A 22,084-nucleotide genomic window follows, 5' to 3' on the forward strand; every position below is an offset into this window, starting at 1 on the left:
TCAAATATTGTCGCGATAATTTTTATATTTTGAATATCATTTCTGACGTGATAGACTTTCCCAGTCTCATAATATTATGCCGATGCATGCTACTTATTGTGGCTGGTAACTCATAAGTAACCTTTTCTTTGTTTCGAACTGTGTGATATGCCCAGGCTCACAACGCTTTGTTCCAAATATTTTTTCGTAAACGGAATTAACTCGAGCTCACGAATTCTTTCGAAATATAAGTGATCGGGATAATCTACGCTATCTATAGGCATTTTAATTAGGGTATGGAGCTTCAAGTATTTCCATGTTTCTTACTAGTATGATATTACTCGAGTTTCTATTGAAGAAGTAATCAGTTAAAGGGAAAAGCAAACCAGGATATCCCTACTCAAAGGCAATTCATCTATTTTGTTACTTATCATCATCAGAAATACTGGTTAAAATTCTGAAATTCTGAATAACTCCCATCAAGATGCTTGAGAAGAAAGTAGTTGAAAAGGCACTACACTCGACATCAACTAAAGATGACGTTGAATTGCGTTGTTCATCGAAGCATGCTCAAGCGAACAGCGGGAGTTATTGACCTCTAGGATTCCACCTTAAGTTCGTTCAGTAAAGGTCAGAGGTCAACCCCTGAAATGGCTCAGTCGATGTAACGAGAACAGTCATAAATACAACGATCGATTGTTCGTACGAGATGTATAAAAACTGTACAATATTCGATCGAGATGCCACAAACGTGACTAACAATTTTTGTAACCCATATCCAAGAGTCTGGTAACATGTACGTATTTTTAACATTCAATTTATAGTGTCTATGTCAACTATTCTCAAAAATACCCTTCAAAGTAGGTTCGAACTGACAAAGATATCCGCTTTTTTGACAATAGACGTTGTTGCCTGTGAAAACGTACGATCTGGCGTCAGCGGTTTACGATCATTGTTATCCCCAACTGCTTCAGTTTGATGAGGAAGGACAGAATGTGATCCTGAACTACTGATAGTAAACTTGTGAGACATATTTAAAGCAACAAGAGCTGCAATCATCTTTTGACAATCTGATTAAACTGGCATGCTATGTTTGAGGCAATTAGATAACGATCGTTTGCCGATGGCATCGATCAGGATTGGGATAAGCAATTCTGAGCTGTTTTGTATGCAGTAATTCATATAAGGCAATTTCAGTGATAAGATGTCAAAGTACAGTGTTTGTCAATCGATGTTTTGTTCCAAGTATTGCGCCATGGAAACCAAATCTGATTCAGTGCATTTTATATCTGTATTCGAATACATACATGTAACCATCATGAAGAGATGTACTTGCTTCATCTTGTCTGCGTTCAAAGGGCCGGTCGTCCTCCTTTGGTGTCCACTTTTGAAAAGTGCGTAGAAAGGGATCTTTATGGCAATTTCAAGCTAAACGGTTTACACATTTTGCATTTCTCGTACGAATTATTATTTCGCAAACTTAACATTTAAACTGTTCATGTGTGATCTGTCTGAATAGAGTGGGTAAACACGTCTCCAAAGAAAAACATTAATTCTGACTTAGATCACAAATATGCTTCGGTAAGATCAACGTGATTGATAGCATCCGACACAGTACCCTTCAGTTTCAATCAAATTGTACTTGTCTTGTCATCAGAGGCAGGGTACCGGTGCTTATACTCCCCGTGGTAAAGAAACAATGATGCGTATGCAATGATGTTCCAGTTTTTTTAAAAAAATGTTCTTTTGTGTCGGAATGACCGTGACGTACTGGTGATGATGCTTCGGAATACGAGAGATAGAAGGAGAGACAAGAAGGTATGGATAGAGACAGACAGACAGACAGCGAAAGGATGAGAGACAAACAAACAGGACATCTTGGTGGCCTGCGGATATGCCCCTGCCGGTAACGAGGAGTAAAATCCGCTTTCAATAATGAACGGCCCTAGGGCTGCAGATGCGAGACAGATGAGTTCTGATTAATTATAAATTTAATCATCCCCTGTAGCTGTGGAAATTCCCTCTGAAATCTTTCATGAGCGCATGTGCAGCTATGGAAATCAACATCACGCACTCCAATTGAACGCTGAAAGACTTAAAATTAGCGTTTGGCAGAAAAGACAACGAATTATGAAAAAGCATTCGGGGAAAAATATGAATTAAAAACATTTTATTAAAGATCGTAAATGTATTCAAATGAAGTTGTTATCCAAACCTGTCAAAAATAAGGCACATTTTTCAAAATACTGACTTGTGTGTTTCTCCAATTATTAAACGAATACACGCTCTATCGGCTGTGTCATTTCAGTTTTTCCATCTTTCAGTGCGGAAACACAAGTAAAAATACCCTGAATTTCAATTATCAACTAGTCTTCACAATTCATAATTAAGGCAAGTATTGCCCAAGAGCCAATAACCTAGATTTCTTTGAAGCAAGCAGCTGTATAAATCACTTGGTCATATCGATGATTACAGACATGAAGGCAACTTACTTAAAAGTTTACATATCTGAACAAAGGATATTGTTATCGACAAAAACATATATACTATCTATATGTATATACCTATAAAGTTACCTATATTGTTGTAGTATTCTTGATTTCCATATGCATTCTCTGTTTGCTTATGACAAAACTTGGCTTTCTCACTGGTTAAAATGAGTTTGTAGTTCAAGATTGAATAGGTGATGTCGTGGTAAAAAAGGGAAAAATCACAATTATAGACTTCATCTAAATGTAGTTTCGAATATCATTCTGCAGCAGATAACCTTAACTGTTAACAAGAACAGCCAGTACACCCAGAGAGCAAAATATATGTTTACCTTTAATATCTGAAAGAGAGTATGATTCTTCGTCTTTTTCTGCAAAGGTGATGGTACTTTGAAAAGTCTCATGTGGGGGCGCACATCATGAGACGAAGACATGCGTGAACAAACCATAGATATTGGAGAGGACCCCCTGGTAGACTCGAAATAAAGACCCGCTTGACATATACAAAGCCACAATAGTGACACTGCATATCGTATCGGCACTCTATTTCTTGATTGATTGATTCATTCGATGAATTATTTTTGACCTTATAAAAGCATCATTCACTCTTAAATATTATTCATATCCCGGTGGGAGCACATATTAGTAAATTCAACTATATGTTGAAATAATTCTGATCGCTGAATATTGTATGGTTACAACTTTGAAGCCATTGAAGACTTAGATATTTCTATCCCAGCGCTCCGATGAATAAGTGCATTTCATGCATCGATTCATCCGGGGATTTGTTTAATCGGGGACTAAAATAGACCCGTTTACTATACAAACTGCATGTAAAATACGCATCAGTCCTACTTATGAACTTGTATAACTCTTTGATTTGATAAATTGCTAAGTGAAATTGCCAACTGTTCAAATAAACCACTCGGTAGAGTCAATGAAAGGGTCATACATCATTGCTTTATAGAAGAGTTGTCATCCCGAACACGCCAGTAAAGGTCAAAGTTTACTGTATGGTTCGTTAATTTTCCCATCGTTCTTTATACTGAAGTTCACCGCCACCAGTAAAAATGTAAACATCAACTTGAAGAGAATAAAGATTAACCTAACGGTATTCAAAGATTTTGTTGTTATGTGAAGTTTTGAATCGACGACAAAACTCGTATCATAAGCTCACCTTTGACCGAATAACACCATTGTCAAAGCTTTCCTCGGTTTCGGACGAAATTAGCCCATTTCAACAATTCTGTTTAATGGTATATTAATACAATTTGCTGGTTTGCAAACATCACCAGCCCTTATTTGTATAAAATTCACAAAAAAATTTATGATGACACGTCCCAGAAAATGTAGAACTTGCCCTGTAAACTTAAGCTTAAGATATATTAAACCTTGTTAGAATACATTTCAGCGTTGTCGTTCTGGTTTATTCATCAGTCAGTGACCGGGCATTGAGTTCAGTGTTCATTCTGTGACCTTGGTATTGACGTCAGTTCGTACTGTCATCACCAGTCTCCAGTTTCCAGAAAAAATGAGGTGCGAGGGTGTGTACTCCTTGTCACTATTGAATTCGGCAGTTTTACTTTTCATCGATGATTACCTCCAAGTCTTTGATCAAAATGATCTCGCGGTTGACAAAGTGATGGAGTTTTAATGTTTATATTACTAGGAGGCACTGCATGGTATGAGGAAGAAAATATGTAAATAGCTTGTCTTACGTTCTGTTATTGGTGGGGTCCGGGGTCCGTACCCTGTCAATCGTAATTCAAGAAATTCCCGACATTTATTTTGCTTAATCGGATATATTCCTCGGCCCGGGCGTGCCTGGATTACCAAATAATTATCTAAAATTCCTGCAGATATGACGTCATAGTAATAAAAATCGTTAAAGATTTTCGAATGCTAACACTTCTTGTTTTTCGTAGATCCTGGTGTCTTCCATCGCAAATCCCGAATTCAAACAAACGAGCTATGAGTCAAGTCTGACGATTGTCTTAAAACCACCATGCCGGTTGCCATGGCTTTTGCATCCTCGGCACCTTGAAGAGGTCATTGCATCTTCATGATTGATGTTGATAAAAATGAATCAGTAGTTTGCCAAAAGCAGAACTAAGCTAACACCTTTCTGTCCTTGTAAATGGTGGGTGCTGACAGCAAGATTCCACCGGTTCCACTGATGACAACGATCAAAAAAATCCAGAGGAAGATGCGATCAATAACCATGGCGACGTATTTCCAATCTTCTCTTATCTAAAGGAAGGGAAAACAAGACAAATTTATAAACGACAGAGGAATATATGACAGTGAGATAACAACTGACGACAACATTTGTAAACTTAACAGTGTTGGCTCAACAAGGGCCAGTGGAAATTTGGGTGAGTATCAATAATGCCTGAGAAACAATATGGACATTTAATGCACAGACAATATCATGGTTCTACAGGTAAATTTGAATCAGACAAACAAATTAAATCAACTGGATTTCATCGCGCGTCTTACTCATTGACCGAGTGGCCGCTTGGAGTCGTGTTTTAGAACTGAAACAGATACAAGCAGTCTCTCTCTCTCTCTCTCTCTCTCTCTCTCTCTCTCTCTCTCTCTCTCTCTCTCTCTCTCTCTCTCTCTCTTCTCTCTCTCAGCATTAAAATTTTTTTTGTATTACTGTAATGCACATGAGCAAGTTTCATCTTTCAAGAAAATGCAGAAATTACAGAAACGGGGTGGATGATGGGATTCACTTACAGTTTGGAAATCATCTTCGTTTTTCAGATGTTGTGCTATGTACGACACACCTTTGACCGCATCTTTGATTTTCGGGTCGATTGGCTTGTGTTGTTTGTGTTTTGAGTTGGGCCACGTTTGATCACTTTTACCCAGTTCATCGGTAATGGAGTAAAGCTTTTGTCGCACTTCGCAGTAACTTCCTCCATCACAGTGTGCACCCGAACGCTGACGGAGAAGATTGGTGAGTTCGATTCCCCCGTTGGCCAACTCCGGCTGCGGAAAGTCATCGTAGTAATCCTTCGACGCTTGGTGGCGCTTCATCATCAAGAGAGGTGGAAGCGTCTCCAAGAACACTCTCCTCACCCACTTGGGCATGGTGTGGGTGCTGGGAGCACGGTGGTGAATATTCAATACTATGACGGTGATCACGATTGAAACGGTCACCAGTACCATAGTAAACAAGAGATAGCGTCCGATCAACGGGATGACCAGCGAGGTCGGGGGAATGATGTCCGACACCAGGAGCAAGAACACAGTGAGGGCCAGCAAGACGGAGATACACAGTGTAATCTTCTCACCGCAGTCGGACGGCAGGTAAAAAACCAAAACGGTCAGGAAGGAAATTAACACACAGGGTATGATGAGATTGACCGTGTAAAACAAGGGTTTTCGCCTGATGTGAATTGTGAACGTCACATCGACGTTTATGGTGTCACAACATGAATACTTCACAGTGTTTTTCTCTCCGGGCGTATCTATTATGTCCCATTCACCGCTCTCCCAGTAATCTTCCAAAGCAACCTGACTTTCACTGAGGACAACGTCGACAAGATATCCATCGTATGTCCATGAACCGTACTTCATAATGCACTTCTGTTCATCAAAGGGAAAATACTGCACGTCTATATTGCAGGAGCTTTTGTAAATCGCAGGCGGCAACCAGTAAACTAGTCCGTTTGGGTACAGCAAAGCTTTCGTCATTAACGTCACCTCGTAGTTACCGTCAGCACTGAAGGAAAAAGAACAAGTCATTTCTGAGTAAAGCGCCCTCAGACCCTTTCATAAGGAACAGTAGACGTCCTGTCAGTCACTCTCTCTTTCACAATGGCGATGAACAAAGTCATGTGACGAGCTTTCCCATTTAACCGGTTTTTTGAGAAGTAATGATTTTCAAGGCAAGAAAGAATAATTCAATTCTGCCAAGCGCCTGTGTCTTTGAACAAGGCATAACCTTGGAGTCATAAAGGACATCCCGATTTAGGATGACAACAGTTACCATGCAACCAGTAGACTCGAATCTCTGGACTTACTTGACTGTCTTTAACTGAATCTATACTTACTTGTTGAAAAGCACAATATCTGGTAACCATAACATTTGCGACGGCACTCTCAATATACTTAGGTTTTCATACTTAATTGGATCCCAACTCAGTCTGTAGTCATACCATTGCTGGAAGACAAGGGAAACAAATCGATCACGTATTGTTTCAAAATAAGTTAAATGACGGTACTACCGATCGAAATTTAGAAAAATCACGCCAACCATACAATGTCAAACGAGATAACAAACGAAAAGTGTGATATATGGGGACTTTTTTTGCCAATTCATTTGGTATAGTTAAAAGCGGCTTCAACAGTCCCGCGATCCTTTGTTTGAGATATGATATAGCACACAGAACGAGACGATTATGCAACTAACCTGCTTCAACCATACATTAGCCGTCATAATCTGGTCTTTTTCATTCTGAAATAACGAAAGAAAAATGAACGATAAACACATGCATGAACGTTCGGTTCGTTAGTTTAACCATAGACCCTCGAGGGTCTATGGTTTAACGTAATCAAGTAAAATTCTTCCTGTTTGGTTTAAAAAATGGAGAGAATGGCCCAGAACAGTCCGACAGAAGACACGAACACAGAACCTGAACGCCAACCATGTAAAGAAATGAGTTTGTAACCCTGTATGATGACGCATTCTTTACATGACTGCTGCTCACATCCGGGATACAATAAATGCAATCGCGTTCATAAAACAAAATCCATCACACACGCTCGCGCTATCGCCCATAAAAATACTTGATTGCGGATTGCGATTGATAGTTTTACAGAAATTTCGCAGCCAGAGGTAAAGCGACAAAGTCGGCCATTTTTCATGAATTTTGTTTGATGCCAGATGTATTGTTTGACACGTTGAAAAAAACTGAATAAATGGGTGACCGTGCACATATTCGACCCCGGTTTTGAAATGAAACCATGGCGAAAATGAATTAATGGTGCGGTCATGACCAGTAATTCATTTCAGTCATTTTCGTGATAGGTTTCATATGTCTAAACCCGGGGTCGAATATATGCATGGACACCCATTCATTCAGTATCATTCAACATGTCAAACAATATAAGTAGTATCTCGTATCAAATAAAATTCATGAAAAATGGCCGACTTTGTCCCTTTAAAGCGTCGGAACCTGCGCAGAGTTTGAGTGTTGTAAAATTGCAGCTTATGAGAGGGTGACCAAGAGTATCTACGGTGTCCTCTGTAATTGAGTTACCTTTGAGAATGTTTTAAATGATTAATAATCAATAATGAGCGCTCATAAAAACATTAAAGTTCACATGAACTAGAAACCAGTATTTGCTTTGTTATCAGGTACTCTGTTCATCGCTGCGTACGGTGTATGCGGTGTTTAAAAAAATCAAATAAAAATGTGTCCCTTTCCACCATGGTGTTCCTACGGTTATTTGTCTTGGCACTGTCAATTATCTACTCCACTGAACTGAATAATAAGTTCGTATTCATCTTACACTCCAACAAGCAGAGCACATGGACGATTGTAACTTGGGCAAAGTTGACCCCTGGTATCGAGGTCTTCACCTCGGTCAATGAATACTGTCCTCAAGGGCATTAAAGCACGCGTACCACTGACCCAGGGGCACTAAATGGCGACACCAGAGAGAGCGATTGCGAATGTCGGATATCTTCAGAGACTGACCATGGCCATTAATCCTGCATTAACCTACAATTTGTGGCCATCTGAGACTCAGAAGTCTGCAAAATGACTTTTTCGCAAAATGATCGGACGTGGCAGTAGATGTCTAGATCACACTATCAGCAACATAGTGGCCAGCGGAGCAGACACATGGTATTTTTTGCCCTAACTTTTACAAAAAAAAGTATCACACACATACACAAACAAACAAACAAACAAACAAACAAACAAACAAACAAACAAACTATAAGGTATGGATATGACGAAACGAGCTTTTTTTAACTCAAAAGGGCGCCACCACAGCCTACGGCTTGCACTGTGAGGGTGACTGTAAGAATGTCATATTGTTTCAAACGTAGTTGGCGCTGGCTATAACCAAAAGAGAGCTGAGACAGTATCTGGTTTCTTTACAGAGTAACCGTCTCAAATATTGGACAGCTCTGTAAACTACGTCAAACATTACTTCAGGTGACTAGCTCCGCAATCTTGATGCTGCGTTAATATGATATGATATTACCCAGGAGTTCAGTGAATACAGCGACGGAATGAGCTCCCTGGAACGCAAATTCCTTGCCTGACTCCGGAATTTGTGTCCTTGAAAAGACAAGACAAATGGCGACAGTTGGTGGGAGGACAAAGCCGTGAAGAATTTCAATGGAAATTGACATAATTAAAATGTGCATTTTTGACGCGAGATTTATTTACACATCTGAAGCAATTATCTGACGCATCCACATGTCGTCGCATAAAGCCCAGACAGACATCAAAATCGATATGGAAATTGCGTTAAAATCGCTCCATTTCCATTTCGAGTGTCATGCAATAGTTTGTAAATTATCTCGCGATGAAACCTCAAAAATTACCGTAGCTCTCGGGCATCTGTGAATACGAAAACCCTGAGTAAAGTGTTTTATGTTTTATTTTTATTTATTGAAGTCATCGTTCCGCAGGCGAAAGCCCGGTGATGACGAGGCCCCCACTTCCCATTACTAAATGAGGCGTGGAGGAGTAAATTGCCCATCCCCCCTTTTCGAGTCCTAAATTCACCATTCTCTGACAGTACTCTTGACTTAGTGGGTTTCGAACTCACCCTCAAACGACGGTCAGTTCGGTACCAAGCCATTATGTCATATTCCTGTTATGAAATTGTCGCAAAATCCCTCACCGGGCAATTTACACTCTCTCTGTTCATTAGCACAACAAAAGTACAGTTGACCCAAAAGTAGTAAGGTCATGATGTCTCAGAAGAAATCATTAGCGGCATAAAATTTCATATGCCTTCGTAATTGTTGTACTTCCATGCTCTTCCGTAGATTAAAGTTTCTCTTTTCATGAAGACACGCAATCAATGAAGATATAACAGAGAAAAAATATGTAGTGAAATGAACAACATTAAGGACGGTATTATAGGTGAACTCTGAAAACACATGGAGAGCTATGAGAGGACAGACTCCATTGCCTAAGGACCCTGAAAGCTTTTATAATCTCTAAGAGTCAGTGCTGTGACATGCCAGTTAAATTCGGAATGAATACATCACGTGATCTATTATAAAACTTTGGTTTTATGAGGGTAGCACACTGGGAATCCCATGCACGCACTAAATGATTGCTGTACCCTATGCAGTTGATCAGCAAGTAGGATTTACCCTTCGGTATATACTCACTAATAGAATTGGTCTAAATGGCGGTAAAATATTTTTCGGGAAGGGGGTCATTTAATTACGAGTTGTATGGCCCAGAGCTATGAACATACAATTGCAGTATGTATGTTACTCTATCTCGGTAAATGATGTGTATGGAAGCAGAGAGGGGATGCGTACAGGAACAAAGCAATGGCTTCAAATTGTAGATCAACAACTTTGGTGATTAAGGAAACCACTCTAGGTAATGTTTCAGCAAGCTTACTATACTTCATGAAGCTCTCAGACATCAAAATTCAAATGAAAAATTATGTCAAAATATTGATTAACCACCGGCTGTACACATTAAAAAGCGAAAATAAGCTATTAGTTTATTCAAATGGTCCCTGAAGCTTTAACTCGCCATTATAATTAAATCTTTTAATCTTATTGATCTCATTTTGAATAAATCAATAAGAAAGCTAATCTCGCAAAATGAAAGCCTGCCTCTAGTAAGCCCGTTTTTTTCAAAAAAGACGATTTATTATTACGTCTTTCTGATGAATATTACCCTTACTTCTAATGATGAGTACTTGAACTTGTAATTAGATGTTATTATCAGTTCGACGAGAAGAGAGCAACCGGTTTACACAACCTTCCTGCAAGATTTATTATCGATGGAGCTGAAAAAAATCTGCTCTTTTTCACAAATATCATATCGACTCTTCTTGTGTCAGGCAGATGTGTTGAATAAATTCAGGGCAAAGGCTAGTAAAGAACTGGAAGGTTTACATGATTTTTTGACTGGTGATAAATTAACTGATCAGTTCCAAGGTATTGCATGCAGTCTTTATCAGCGATATCAACACTCCACAAAAATCTTGCATCATTCAACTTCTTTTAATTGTCGAAAATTAATTCTTATTTTTGGTTACCGAGGAGATTTATCATAATTTATCATCTCTTTCGTTTGACATTCTTATATCGTAACAAGAAATTGTATTCACTCATAGCAAAGTAATGGCTGCTGTTGAAACCTTGCCTCATTGCCACATAGCTTCTCAAGTAACCGTTTTGTCATAAATATGCTACTTCTAGCTCACATTGAACCAATTGCAACTCATTTGTGAGAATTAAAAATCCCGAAATATGTATAAGACGAGCATTACTTCGAATTCCCATTTTCAAAAGAGGTTAATGGCTTATTTTCATGGACTACATTGGAAATAAGTAACTGAAAACCGTGGAAAAATACATAATTTTGTTGAATAGCACAGACAGAGCCGTCAGCTTTGTTCGTTTCCGGAATATAGCCACGTGACAAAATGAAGCCAATGTAGACGGTATCACGACCGAGACACAACGAATTCGTCTTTCAATTCAGTCTCTGTGGTGACCGATCTCCATTAAGATAAATAAAATGTATCGGTTAATTTAATGAGCATAAAACAATTGCTTGGATCATTAAAACAATGATTGCTTTCCTTCGTTTATGAATCTGAGAAATGAACATGTGTGATTGTAAGTCATTCTGACAGATATGATCCGTGGTCGAACCTCGTGTAAAATATTTACGCTTTGAATTCAAACAAATTGTAAATCACCGTTTGGCTATGAACGATTAAAAACCCTGTGGAATAATTGGTCTTGAAAACATGTACACTGCAATGTGCAAGTACGTGTATGTATGTATGATTGGATTTGTGTGTGTGTGTGTCTACACGCGTGCATGTATGTCCGATATATGTGATCAACATACACGTATTCTGGTCACGTGTCAGAGGAAATTACACAGAAGCAAAATGCAGAACAAACGTCACGCATCAATTTATTGCATCGTCAAAAGCACTGCATTCTTTCACGATGTCAAAACTTGAAATCCAGCTGTTGGAATCCTATGCCCATGTCATGACCCTTAATATCATTGTCAATGTTAATGTATCATCTATTTTCGCGATCTGTTCACCAAGAATACCTTCTCAATGTAATTGAAAACATTGCCTGTGGGTAGCGAGTGTCGTGCCAGATGCGGCCAAGTTCACCGACAATGATGACAGACATGACATACATTTTTCTATCGACTTCCATGGCCATCGGCAATATTGAAGCCCCCCCCCCCCCCCCAGTGTAATATAAAGATTCGTGCGCTATTACATGCCAACGAACGCGAACGTCCTTGCTGCTTGAAATCTACAAGATGTCACTACGAGTGCACATGGAATCATACTTCTCTACGAGCATTCGATCATCCTTGATTCTATACCAGTGGCATCATATTTTAGGCGTTTTTTTAAAAACTACCGGGTAAAACATGAAAACACAATTATAATATACAAAAAATGTACGGAACAATTTTCCTCTGCGGGCCAGCATATAGGAAGTATATGTTCCACAGCTGACGTATTATCGCCACTTTTAAAGGGAAAAAGTCCGCCATTTTTCATGAATTTTGTTTGACACGAGATACTACTTTTTGTTTGACATGTTGAAGGGTCTGAATAAATGGGTGACCATGTATATATTCGACCCCGGTTTTACTCAAATTAAATGAAACCATCGCAAAAATGAATTAGTGGTCATGACCATTAATTCATTTTCGCTATGGTTTCATGTATCGTGTCTACAACCGGGGTCGAATATATGCATTGTCACCCATTTGTTCATTATCTTTCAACATGTCAAACAATACAAGGAGTATTTCGTATCAAACAAAATTCATGAAAAATGGCCGACTTAGTCCCTCTAAGTTGCTAATAATACTTTCGTAAAAGAATAACGGTAAAAATTAATGTTCGTGCTTCAAAGTAACTTCAGTGAAATTCAGGGCAACCTACTAAACCTATTAGTATGACAACAGAGAGACTGTTTTTAGAAACGTTTGCCTTTGGCTGGACTCGAGTATTTGGTGCTGAAAACACAACCCAAAAACTGAAGTGAATCTCTCCCCAAATCAACGAATCACTGTACCTCAAAAAATAAAATGTATAGCTGTTCATCAACTCAAGGATATTCGTGGACAGTAAAGCGTAACACTGTCTTTTGAACTCAGTCGTGTTATGCGACTAATGTTCGTGTCTGATTCCTACGGAAGGAAGACACAAAGCCGTACACACATGTGAAATAGTGAACACCGAACGACGTTGATTAAAACAGACATTAAATGCTTGTTTTTACCGCGAACTGTCTTGCAGGTCCTAGAAAGTTATTTCTACAGAGTGTGTACGGCGATTGTTTAAGGTCATCATCGACATATGGCTGCTCGTTGCATTGGATATCCGATAGCCTAACAGGGTGGACTGACCGTATGAAATGAAATCACGAATAGACGGCAATGAGTTTGCAGATATAAGGAGAAACATTACAGATCAAGATGTCAACAGATGCGTGTACCGATAGAAGGTGTGCACTTTCCAAAGTTACTGTATCATTACTTGAAGTCAGCCGACATGTAAGAAGGAACCATTTGTGAAACAATGACTGCGGGGAATTCGTGAGTTAATAAAGTGCAGGCCCTCCATACTTTCGCTTTATTTTCAGTATCAAAGCTCACTGTGAATTCGTATTCTCGTGATAAACCCCCTTGAACTATTACGTGTTTGATACAAATAAGTATGAAAAACCCTAAATCCCTTGAATGGTAGTGGTACACGTGGTATGACAAGCGAAATATCAATGCTTGGATGTTAGTGTAGTAAAAGTATACAGACTATATCGAAAACCCGATGTGCTATGTGCAACGACTGGTTTACCATTTACCAAACTCTATGGTGATTCGTATACAGTTGTTCTGTTGTTTTCAAATTGTTAATAGCGACTCGGCGTCGTCGTTATGTACGGAGAAAATAACTCAGACCATGAGTCACAGTAGTATTGCAGAGATGCTCTGAAACATGATTTATTGAGTAGTTGAAGCTGAATTTAAAGTCCAGACTTCTGCTTATATTCATCAACATACATGCAACGTAATTAATAAATCGTACGACCGTATTCAGTGGAATCTGGAATCTGACACTTTGCCTCATCATATCAATGCAGAGCTTGAGAACGGATGAACGCATAGCAATTTTCTTCTTAGACACCGACACTATGTTCCAGGTATTTGCTGAAGGCATTCAACGTACTATGTTTTTGCCTGGTAATTTACCGGGCAACCATTTTAATGGGTTTTTAACGTATGCAGAGTGAAAATCTGAGAATGAGTGAGACTCAGAGCAATGATGGTGCTAAGGTGTTAAGCTTGGGGAGATTTGAGTCACTGTGATACCATCTTTCCCATTCGGAATTCTCCGTAATTGCTCTTTTAGCCCGCCACCCCATGGAGTGTGGTTCCCATGACAACCATCGCACAGGTGGTAACAGTTGAAAGATTGCTCTGGGACAAGAATTGACCTAAACAAGTTACGCTTTCAATAAAATTACATCTGGCATTTAGTTCACTGAATTATTCACTAGGCGTGAAGCCCAGTCCGAATTGTCTGTCATAAGAAAAATAAGAGCATTGTTGCGTCATAGAAGTTCACGTGAGGATGGATTAACTAAACACCCCCCACGTTCAGTCATCAACTTTCCATCGCAATGGACAGTATTGGAATGGAGCCAACGTTCAGTTCAGTGTGTACTTGTCAACTGTTGTCACGTAAATAGACCGTGTAAAGCATGCGGTATATATATTTACTTAACAGTCAATGCGCTGATTGAATACCAGTATGATGGTATGAAAGTTGCGCATACAATCCGTTCCTCACCTCTCAAATAGAAGAAGAATTTTGTAATGAATGGTGCCCCGGCCGTACCAAGGGTCTAGATCTTACAAAGTATACATATAAAACCACGTCAGAGGAAAATACTTGGTGGGGGTCAACAGTGTCTCCATTGCACGGAGCAAAGGCGTGATTGGTTTGATATGTCCGATTTGCTCTGTGCATGGATGGCTAATCCATTTCTGCCGACATTGTAGTCCAGACACTGAATAAAGTGTTGTTGTAAATGTAATTATTTCGTCCCATTGTTTTTAGCTCTTGCTTTGTACGATGAATTATTATCTGTTGTGTTGTGAAGCGTGCAGAGGTACCCTGTACACCGTTGAGTGACTGCATGCTGTCTACTCTTGAACTAGGATGTAACTTTCAACGACCTCCTCATTGCTTTACGATCAGAAACGATGTTATGATCGATCAAAATATCCGCGAGCGATGAAGAACAAAGGTTACTTTCTCGAGAATAATAGATCGATTAACTTCCAGTCAAAGAAGCGTTCCAAAATAGGACGTAAGCTGTCCAAAATAGACGAGATAAAAGAAAACTTTAATATCTCTTCTGTGATCGCGGCGACCAATCAAGTTTCGACTTCATGGACACATATTTTAAGTGCTATAATAATTGCAATCAACATCATAGCACGGCCGACAGGGCATGGACACATGCTTTACAATAAACAGCAACGCCAATCAAGACGAAGCTTTGACTAAAAATGTACGAAAATTTGTAGGAAAATCTAAGATAGATACACAGGCCCCGAAGACATGAAGATGTCTTGTTTGAAAAATGTTGACAGGTTCTGCCCCGGACGTGGCATAAGCTGTCTATCAGTTTCAATCACTATTGGGAAGTATTACTCGGTGCGGAAAACGTACCATAAAACACATAAACTGGCATTGAGGAATTTGTCTGTGAGGTATTCGTGTACCATATACTTGTTCAAGGGTTTACAGTACATGTACATGCTTTAGTATTGCAAAATCAGGATACTGATATCCAATATATATGCGAAATAACACTCTCTGAAACAGGCTTCATAGACAACACAAAGCTGAGAACACGTTACTGATACTGTATCTTTCCTAAACACCAAAGACTGGTTAAACATTCGTTTTGAATGATAATTCAAACTAAATTTGATCACATTTCTCTGCATTGATTGGGTCAATCATTACGACTTACAATTAAACAGTGGACACGGTCAAATGCAGGGTCAGCCTAACAACTTCAATGTCATGCACAGAAGTCATGGACACGTGTGCTCACTTTAGATTCATGGTTTATTTGATAAGAAGAGTCGTATTTGACGATACTGCAGGAAAATAATTATTTGATTTTAGATTTCCTGGGAACATCAACACCTGTGGATTAAGGGGCTGTGGATAATCATGATTAAAACACGCGCACAGTAAACGCAACCTCCGTGTTTAGGGGGGGGGGGTTTGACTGTATTTCGATTACCGTGCGCAAAAATCGCACTACAAGTTTTCCTATCGCAACATCTCGCTACACGTTTTTCTGTATAGCAAAATATCGCGCTACATTGTTTGGCGTGTACCAGGCCAGTACGGCACCGGCGCTACACCGGCATTCTTCTGACCATCTTCGCTTGCCAAGGTCTCCGCTACGGGCAGCTGGATGCTTCCCGAAATCAGACCTTGGCTGATAGACCCCCTAGATCGTGTTTTTTAAAGCGCCACCACACGACTGTATGTGACCAGTAAATAGCCAATCAGATAATAGGTTACTACGTATGTTGTAGTATAGGTCTTTTCCCACTTTTTTTTTGGTGTTACATTTACAAGTATTCGTAGTCACTGTTTACATTTCATGCTACTGAAATCTACTGCTGAAATAACTGATGTGTTCAAAACGTCAAAACAAAGGCCCAGCCGCCAGCGCGTCTTACTGCAAGATATTCCCAGCTGTCGCTCAACTTGTAAGGTGAAAACATCAACCCGCCACACTCAAAAGATCGTGGCGCGAAATAGAAATGTTCTGCCCACCGAAGCAAATCTGTTAAACCACTCCTCCAATTTTGACCTCAAAAATTCACGATAAACCCATTTAATACTCAGACGTTGTTCAGACATTGTGGTCCTGTCAACTGGCGCGACCGGCAACTATTCTGTTGTTCATATTTTGGGAAAATTGTAAAAATTGTGAGACGATGAACAGGATTTACCCGAACAGAACATCGACACGCCGCGGGAGAAAAAACTAGAAGCATGGCTCGAAAACATGGACTAGGACTTTGTGAAATATGCAAGAACTTGAAATCAAAGAACCGGATTTTGTTTGGGTGTTGTTCAGAAAAAATCACTTATTCATCACAGTAAGCAATATACTCATCGGTGAATTTCATAGACTACAAGCGTCAGTTTTTTCAAAGTCATCTTCTGCACTATCGCCATATTCGTCGATTTTTTTTCCTTTAAGAGATATCTAATACGCTTCACACGATACAAAGCGTTGCCATACATTTCGTAACCCACGATCACTGAAACGGAACTTTTCGCCACCTCTCTGAATGACGAGAAAATCGCCCGTAACTTTATCCCCACCACGCAGTAAGATTTCCATGCATGACAATCAAATCCTGTATTAAACTCAGGCAAGATTGCCTTCCCACTCCTAAATCTCCGTTTGAGCCATTAGGGTGTCACAGGACGAAGGTAAACCAGAGACTTGGTTCAAGTCGGTGAATTTTCAAAAAAGAAAATGATTTGTAAAAGTTCCTCTTGTAAAATTTGGTAGCGATCGAACGCGTTTTTATTTAGTCTGTGCAGCTATAGCAGAAGTGAGTTAATTTGTGGCAGGTAAAACTTCCCTGTATCGCGTTCACCCCACTCAACGCGTTCACATAATCCTACTCACACATTTCACATGAAAACAGAACACAGATCATTGCATTCCAGACGTTCACCCAACTTACATGTTCACAATCACGCACTTGAACCAAGTCTAGTAAACCAGTAAGTAAATCGAGAGAAAAGCTGTGCACAAACAGTGCGGTGGTCGGCGTTTGGAAGGTAGGCGTGGTTTTATCTTTGAGTGTAACGCGTGCTCTGATTGGTCCGCCTGATTTTCTAATTCCATCAAACTAAATAGTGGGGGTATCCCGCACGGCGTAGTTAGTGGAAGACTCCTGTCTGGCTAACGAGCCGTGCGAGCGGACGATGTCTTCTGACATACTTGTGATGATGAGTGCAAGAGTAAAATAACGTAACAATCATTTTGGATACATAGTTTCATTTTATTCTATTGGTTGCATCATTCTTCAGTTGGCGCTGAACAGAGATTGGCGCTGAACAGAGATTGATTTTAGAGGGGGTATGGGGGGGGGGGGGGGGGGGAGACGGCCGGTAGAGTATGCGTGATTTCATAGCGACGTAATTACCGATTGTTGGATGCAGATACAGAATGAGGCTTGGTTGAATTTTCGCACTTCCAAACTTTCGTTTAGGGGAGGGGGGTTGAGGCCAAACGCACTCAGTTTCGTTTACCGTGCGCATGTTTTAATTATCCACGGTCCCTTCATTTTCACCCCAAAATCAAACTGACAGAATTCAAAAGAAAACTTTATTGCTTCGCCACAAACATCTGAGCTATACAGCGATTAAACTCAACTCGCAATTTAAGTTGTCCGTGCACACTTGGCCATGCCCTCGAGACTGTTTTAGTACTTTCGCCCGATGCACTTTATCTACAGAATAAATGACGTAATTTGTAAATGTCGACACGCTGGCGGCGGTAATTTATGTAATTGAGGAACACAACAGGCAGAATGGATGTCGTTCCAAGATGTCAAATTGCTGTCTCATCTTGTCATGTATTGCTTTGTTTTGTTGACTTGTTCGGAGTACCAAACCAAACCAATAAACGCCAGTCTTCAGGGGGGTAACCGAAATTAGCGTGCTATTGTCCTCTGCATTGTATCATGGGCGAATAAAACCACTAAGACTCTAAAGGGTTCTGAGGTAACACACTGGCCACTACCACACGCGTGGGACTCTGTGTTGCTTTGACGTTCTAGAAATCCACCACTAAGCACACCGTGCTTACACCAACTATTCATAGCTTTGCTCTCCGTTCTCCAACATTTTTGACTTTTTATTCATTTAATGAATTCTTGCTAGGATAAGCTCAGTGACATCTTTGGGCCCTAATCCAGACATGCATATAAATCACGACTTCACGTCACCGACCGATTTAGTGTGTGTGAAAATGGGTAAGAGGCCCCGTACTCATTGAATAATAAAAAATCTACGCATATCACATACTTGATCGTGATGCATGTGCGTCATCTTGCAACAATTGTTTTGTTGCACACCGCAACAAACATAGGCTTGCACTGAAATATAAAAAGACTCACTTTCGAGATCCTGTCAAAATCAAGTTGACGGCGATATGTGCTATTTCCTGTCATGCCTTTCACATTTTAAGCAACTGGTAACTATTTTTACTTCATATGAAATCTTGCATACAGAATTGACGAAACTTGTGAAGAAGTTTACAATGTTATTTGGTGGTTGTGTACATCATATAATGTTCAAATTCCTACCAATACAGACGAGACATTCATGGTCATGCCCCATTGAATTTTTCCCCTGGTACAAAATCACTGGTGCAGACTTGTTATATTAGCATGACAAGATTTCGCAATGCATTGTGGACATTGCCTTAGAAGTGAAAACCAACTTTACACGGTGATTAGTTTAATACATACCACGTCTATTAGTTGGGACATTGTGAGAGATAATTCCACTGTGAGGAGATCAGTCACATTTCTGACTGGTCGAATCAGCCGATTGTAGTTCTTGAATAGTTCGCCAAATAGCCTTTCTTCGGGCTCGGCTCCCGCAGAGACTGGAAAGAGATAGACATGCAGAAGATTGTTACGTGTTGGTTTCATTGTCGGCATAACACGGGTCACACGGGGGGTCTGTGTAGCGGCGGGTAGATGAACTCGGTCAAAAACTCGGTAAGATGATGATACGGTGAATTAAATATTGATTGACAGGGACTTATGACATGAGAAGACAAAAACAGCGGGCGATCGATGCGTCGTGGTCTCGTTATGCTTGTAATTGTTTCAGTGTTCCGATGGCAGAACAACATCACTGGTGGTAGTGTTATTGCAGACATTGAGACTTGATGGCTTCAATGTATTTAGCTTTATCTGTTTGATTCATTCGAATCGACAATGATTTATGTGATTTTTTCCCCCCGAAAACTGTCATGTCATTCTTTTACCCTCAATTGGTAACTGATATCACAACATATGTAATCTTGCAGTCGACCAAAGATGTTTGGAAATAAATATTAATAAAAAAAATAAGAAACTATACAAAGATCATTTAAATATGTCGTTTTGATTTATATACAACAAGATTTTCATAAATAGTTGAGTTTTCACGATATTCTGAAAAGGTGATTCAAGTTAAGTGAACCTTCTCATGAAATGAGAGGTGAAGTCTGATTTTATCGCGATATGAGGCTACGTGGCCATCGGTAGAGGGCCAAAGTGTACCGTCGAAATCTCGGTATCGCTGTCTATAGGGTGAAATCTCCCTATTTCTGGCGGATATTTTATCTACGACTGCTAAAGATACGGTACAAGGCTCAAGTTGGACTGTTCTTCTTCTTTCCCTTCGTCAATTTCATCGACGGCGCACTGATATTGTCACGCCATGAAATTAGCATAACGCCTGGAACGAGGTTACTGTAACACTGCACTTGACGTGCAGACAAGAGGCACGGATTAGTTGAATTAGTCGGCAAAGAAAAGCCAACAAATAAGATGAAGATTACATGGATTTGTAGAGTTTTTAGCTGCTTTGACAAAGTGAGATTCTGATAACAGTGAAAATGCTCAAGCAACTGGAAAATACATCAGCCACAACATTTGATTGTTCCAGTTGTCCCCAGGCAAATGAGGTCAGTTAGATCAACCGAGTACAAGAGTATGAATTGAATAGGCCACCATACTGTGACTCATTTCGCTAAGCGGAACCTAACTGAGCTGAAAATTACTTTCTGGTATTTTCCCTTTTTCGTGGCAATACGACAAGCCTTACCTGAGGTAATTTGAAATCGTAGAAGGGGTTTGACGTAATGGAAAATAGCTGAAGTGGTCAATGAATACGATCTCGTACTTTAAACGCATGGAATGTTCTCTGCAGAAGAACTACACATGACTTGCAGAAACAACGACAAAAATTTTAACATGAGTGTTACTTCATTATTTAATGTAAAAGGAAACAGCTTTAGTATGTTAGAAAGTACGAGAACATGTATGACATTGAAATTTGTGTTGGACTCGACAATGAAGAGCTCAAGCACTATTGCGAGTCTCGGATGACGTAAGATTCCCGAGCGAATTTTCAAAATCGATACTATAATATTTTGATAGGCATATAGAAAGTCTATTTGAATAGAGGATAATGCACACATGCTGGAATGAGATGCTGAATAGCTTTGTGGATTTCCATACTGAGTTGTCAATCGTCGATTTGTTGGAACAGCTGCTTTCTTTTGAAGTCACGATTTATGACAACGCCAGATGAATTCCACTCCAAATATGTAACTTCGGAAGTTTGCAGTGTCTGCGGGGTGTTGGAACGGGAGAGAATTTTGAGCATGACAATACCGTAATCTATGACCCTCAAACGCTTTTACCGGTCAAACACTCTTTTTGCGACAAAGCATGTGCTGTTCTGAACTTAGAAATAACTTGCCATTTGCACAACGAAAGTGTCCATGCACAGTTGCAACGTTGGCAAAACTACAACAACAGATGTATCTCTAAATCAACGCTTCGTGACTAAACACCTTGTCAGAGCTTTTTTGCTTTGCAAATGAAAATAGCCAAATAAGTGTCTACGCTGAATCAAAATATCTCTAGGATGAATGCTCAAAGAACAAGGACCGTGAAAATTCTTCGACGATTAAAGAACATACACACAGAGGAAGAACAACGGGAGAACCATAAACGCATGAATTCAACCAACCTGACCAGGAATGTGTTAGTGAACTTCTGTCATTGCGAAAAGAGGAGATTCAACTGCACTTTCTATTGAAGCATTGTGGAGTGAAGTTTAAACAACTTGCGATGTTGTTCAGATAGAACCGTAGTCCCTACATAGCCAGGGACTGTCACAGTGGTTTATTTGAGCTTTTAGAAATCAGAGTAACAGAGCCACACCACTCTATTTTCAGGCAAGCACGACTTAGCTTTACGTTGTGAAGACGACTGTAGGGGATCCTTTGTACAAATATAAACTCTCAGAGTCAATGGTCTAATTCGCTAAGTCAAGGTTTCGCTGTGGAGTTGGTCGTGCCGTGATCGCTTAAAAGACATGTCGCTAATTTACAGTGTTTGACGCGTACTTCAAGAAGTCACCGTTAATGCATTAACTTGACCATTCGGTGACTCAGAAACACATCACGTGACTTTTCTCTGAATGTCATTTGGTATGGGGAGTCACGTTTACCAAACTCTACGACGTTTTCCGAACGTTTACCA

At 39.8% G+C, this 22,084-nt stretch overlaps 1 protein-coding gene across 1 annotated transcript in view; it reads right to left on the reverse strand.

Moving 5' to 3' along the window:
• Positions 1 to 2,134: 2,134 nt before the first annotated feature.
• Positions 2,135 to 22,084, reverse strand: part of LOC139121956 (neuronal acetylcholine receptor subunit alpha-3-like) — a 30,777-nt gene continuing 10,827 nt past the window's right edge. The window contains exons 2-6 of the mRNA XM_070687295.1: positions 19,286 to 19,425; positions 6,892 to 6,936; positions 6,533 to 6,642; positions 5,211 to 6,201; positions 2,135 to 4,718 (exon numbers count right to left, since the gene is read on the reverse strand). Of these exons, the coding sequence (XP_070543396.1) occupies positions 4,578 to 4,718; positions 5,211 to 6,201; positions 6,533 to 6,642; positions 6,892 to 6,936; positions 19,286 to 19,425 (1,427 nt within the window). The 3' untranslated portion in view covers positions 2,135 to 4,577. The remainder of the gene's footprint in view (positions 4,719 to 5,210; positions 6,202 to 6,532; positions 6,643 to 6,891; positions 6,937 to 19,285; positions 19,426 to 22,084) is intronic.

Source organism: Ptychodera flava, chromosome 21, assembly GCF_041260155.1.
Source record: "Ptychodera flava strain L36383 chromosome 21, AS_Pfla_20210202, whole genome shotgun sequence".
Classification (NCBI taxonomy): Eukaryota; Metazoa; Hemichordata; class Enteropneusta; family Ptychoderidae; genus Ptychodera; species Ptychodera flava.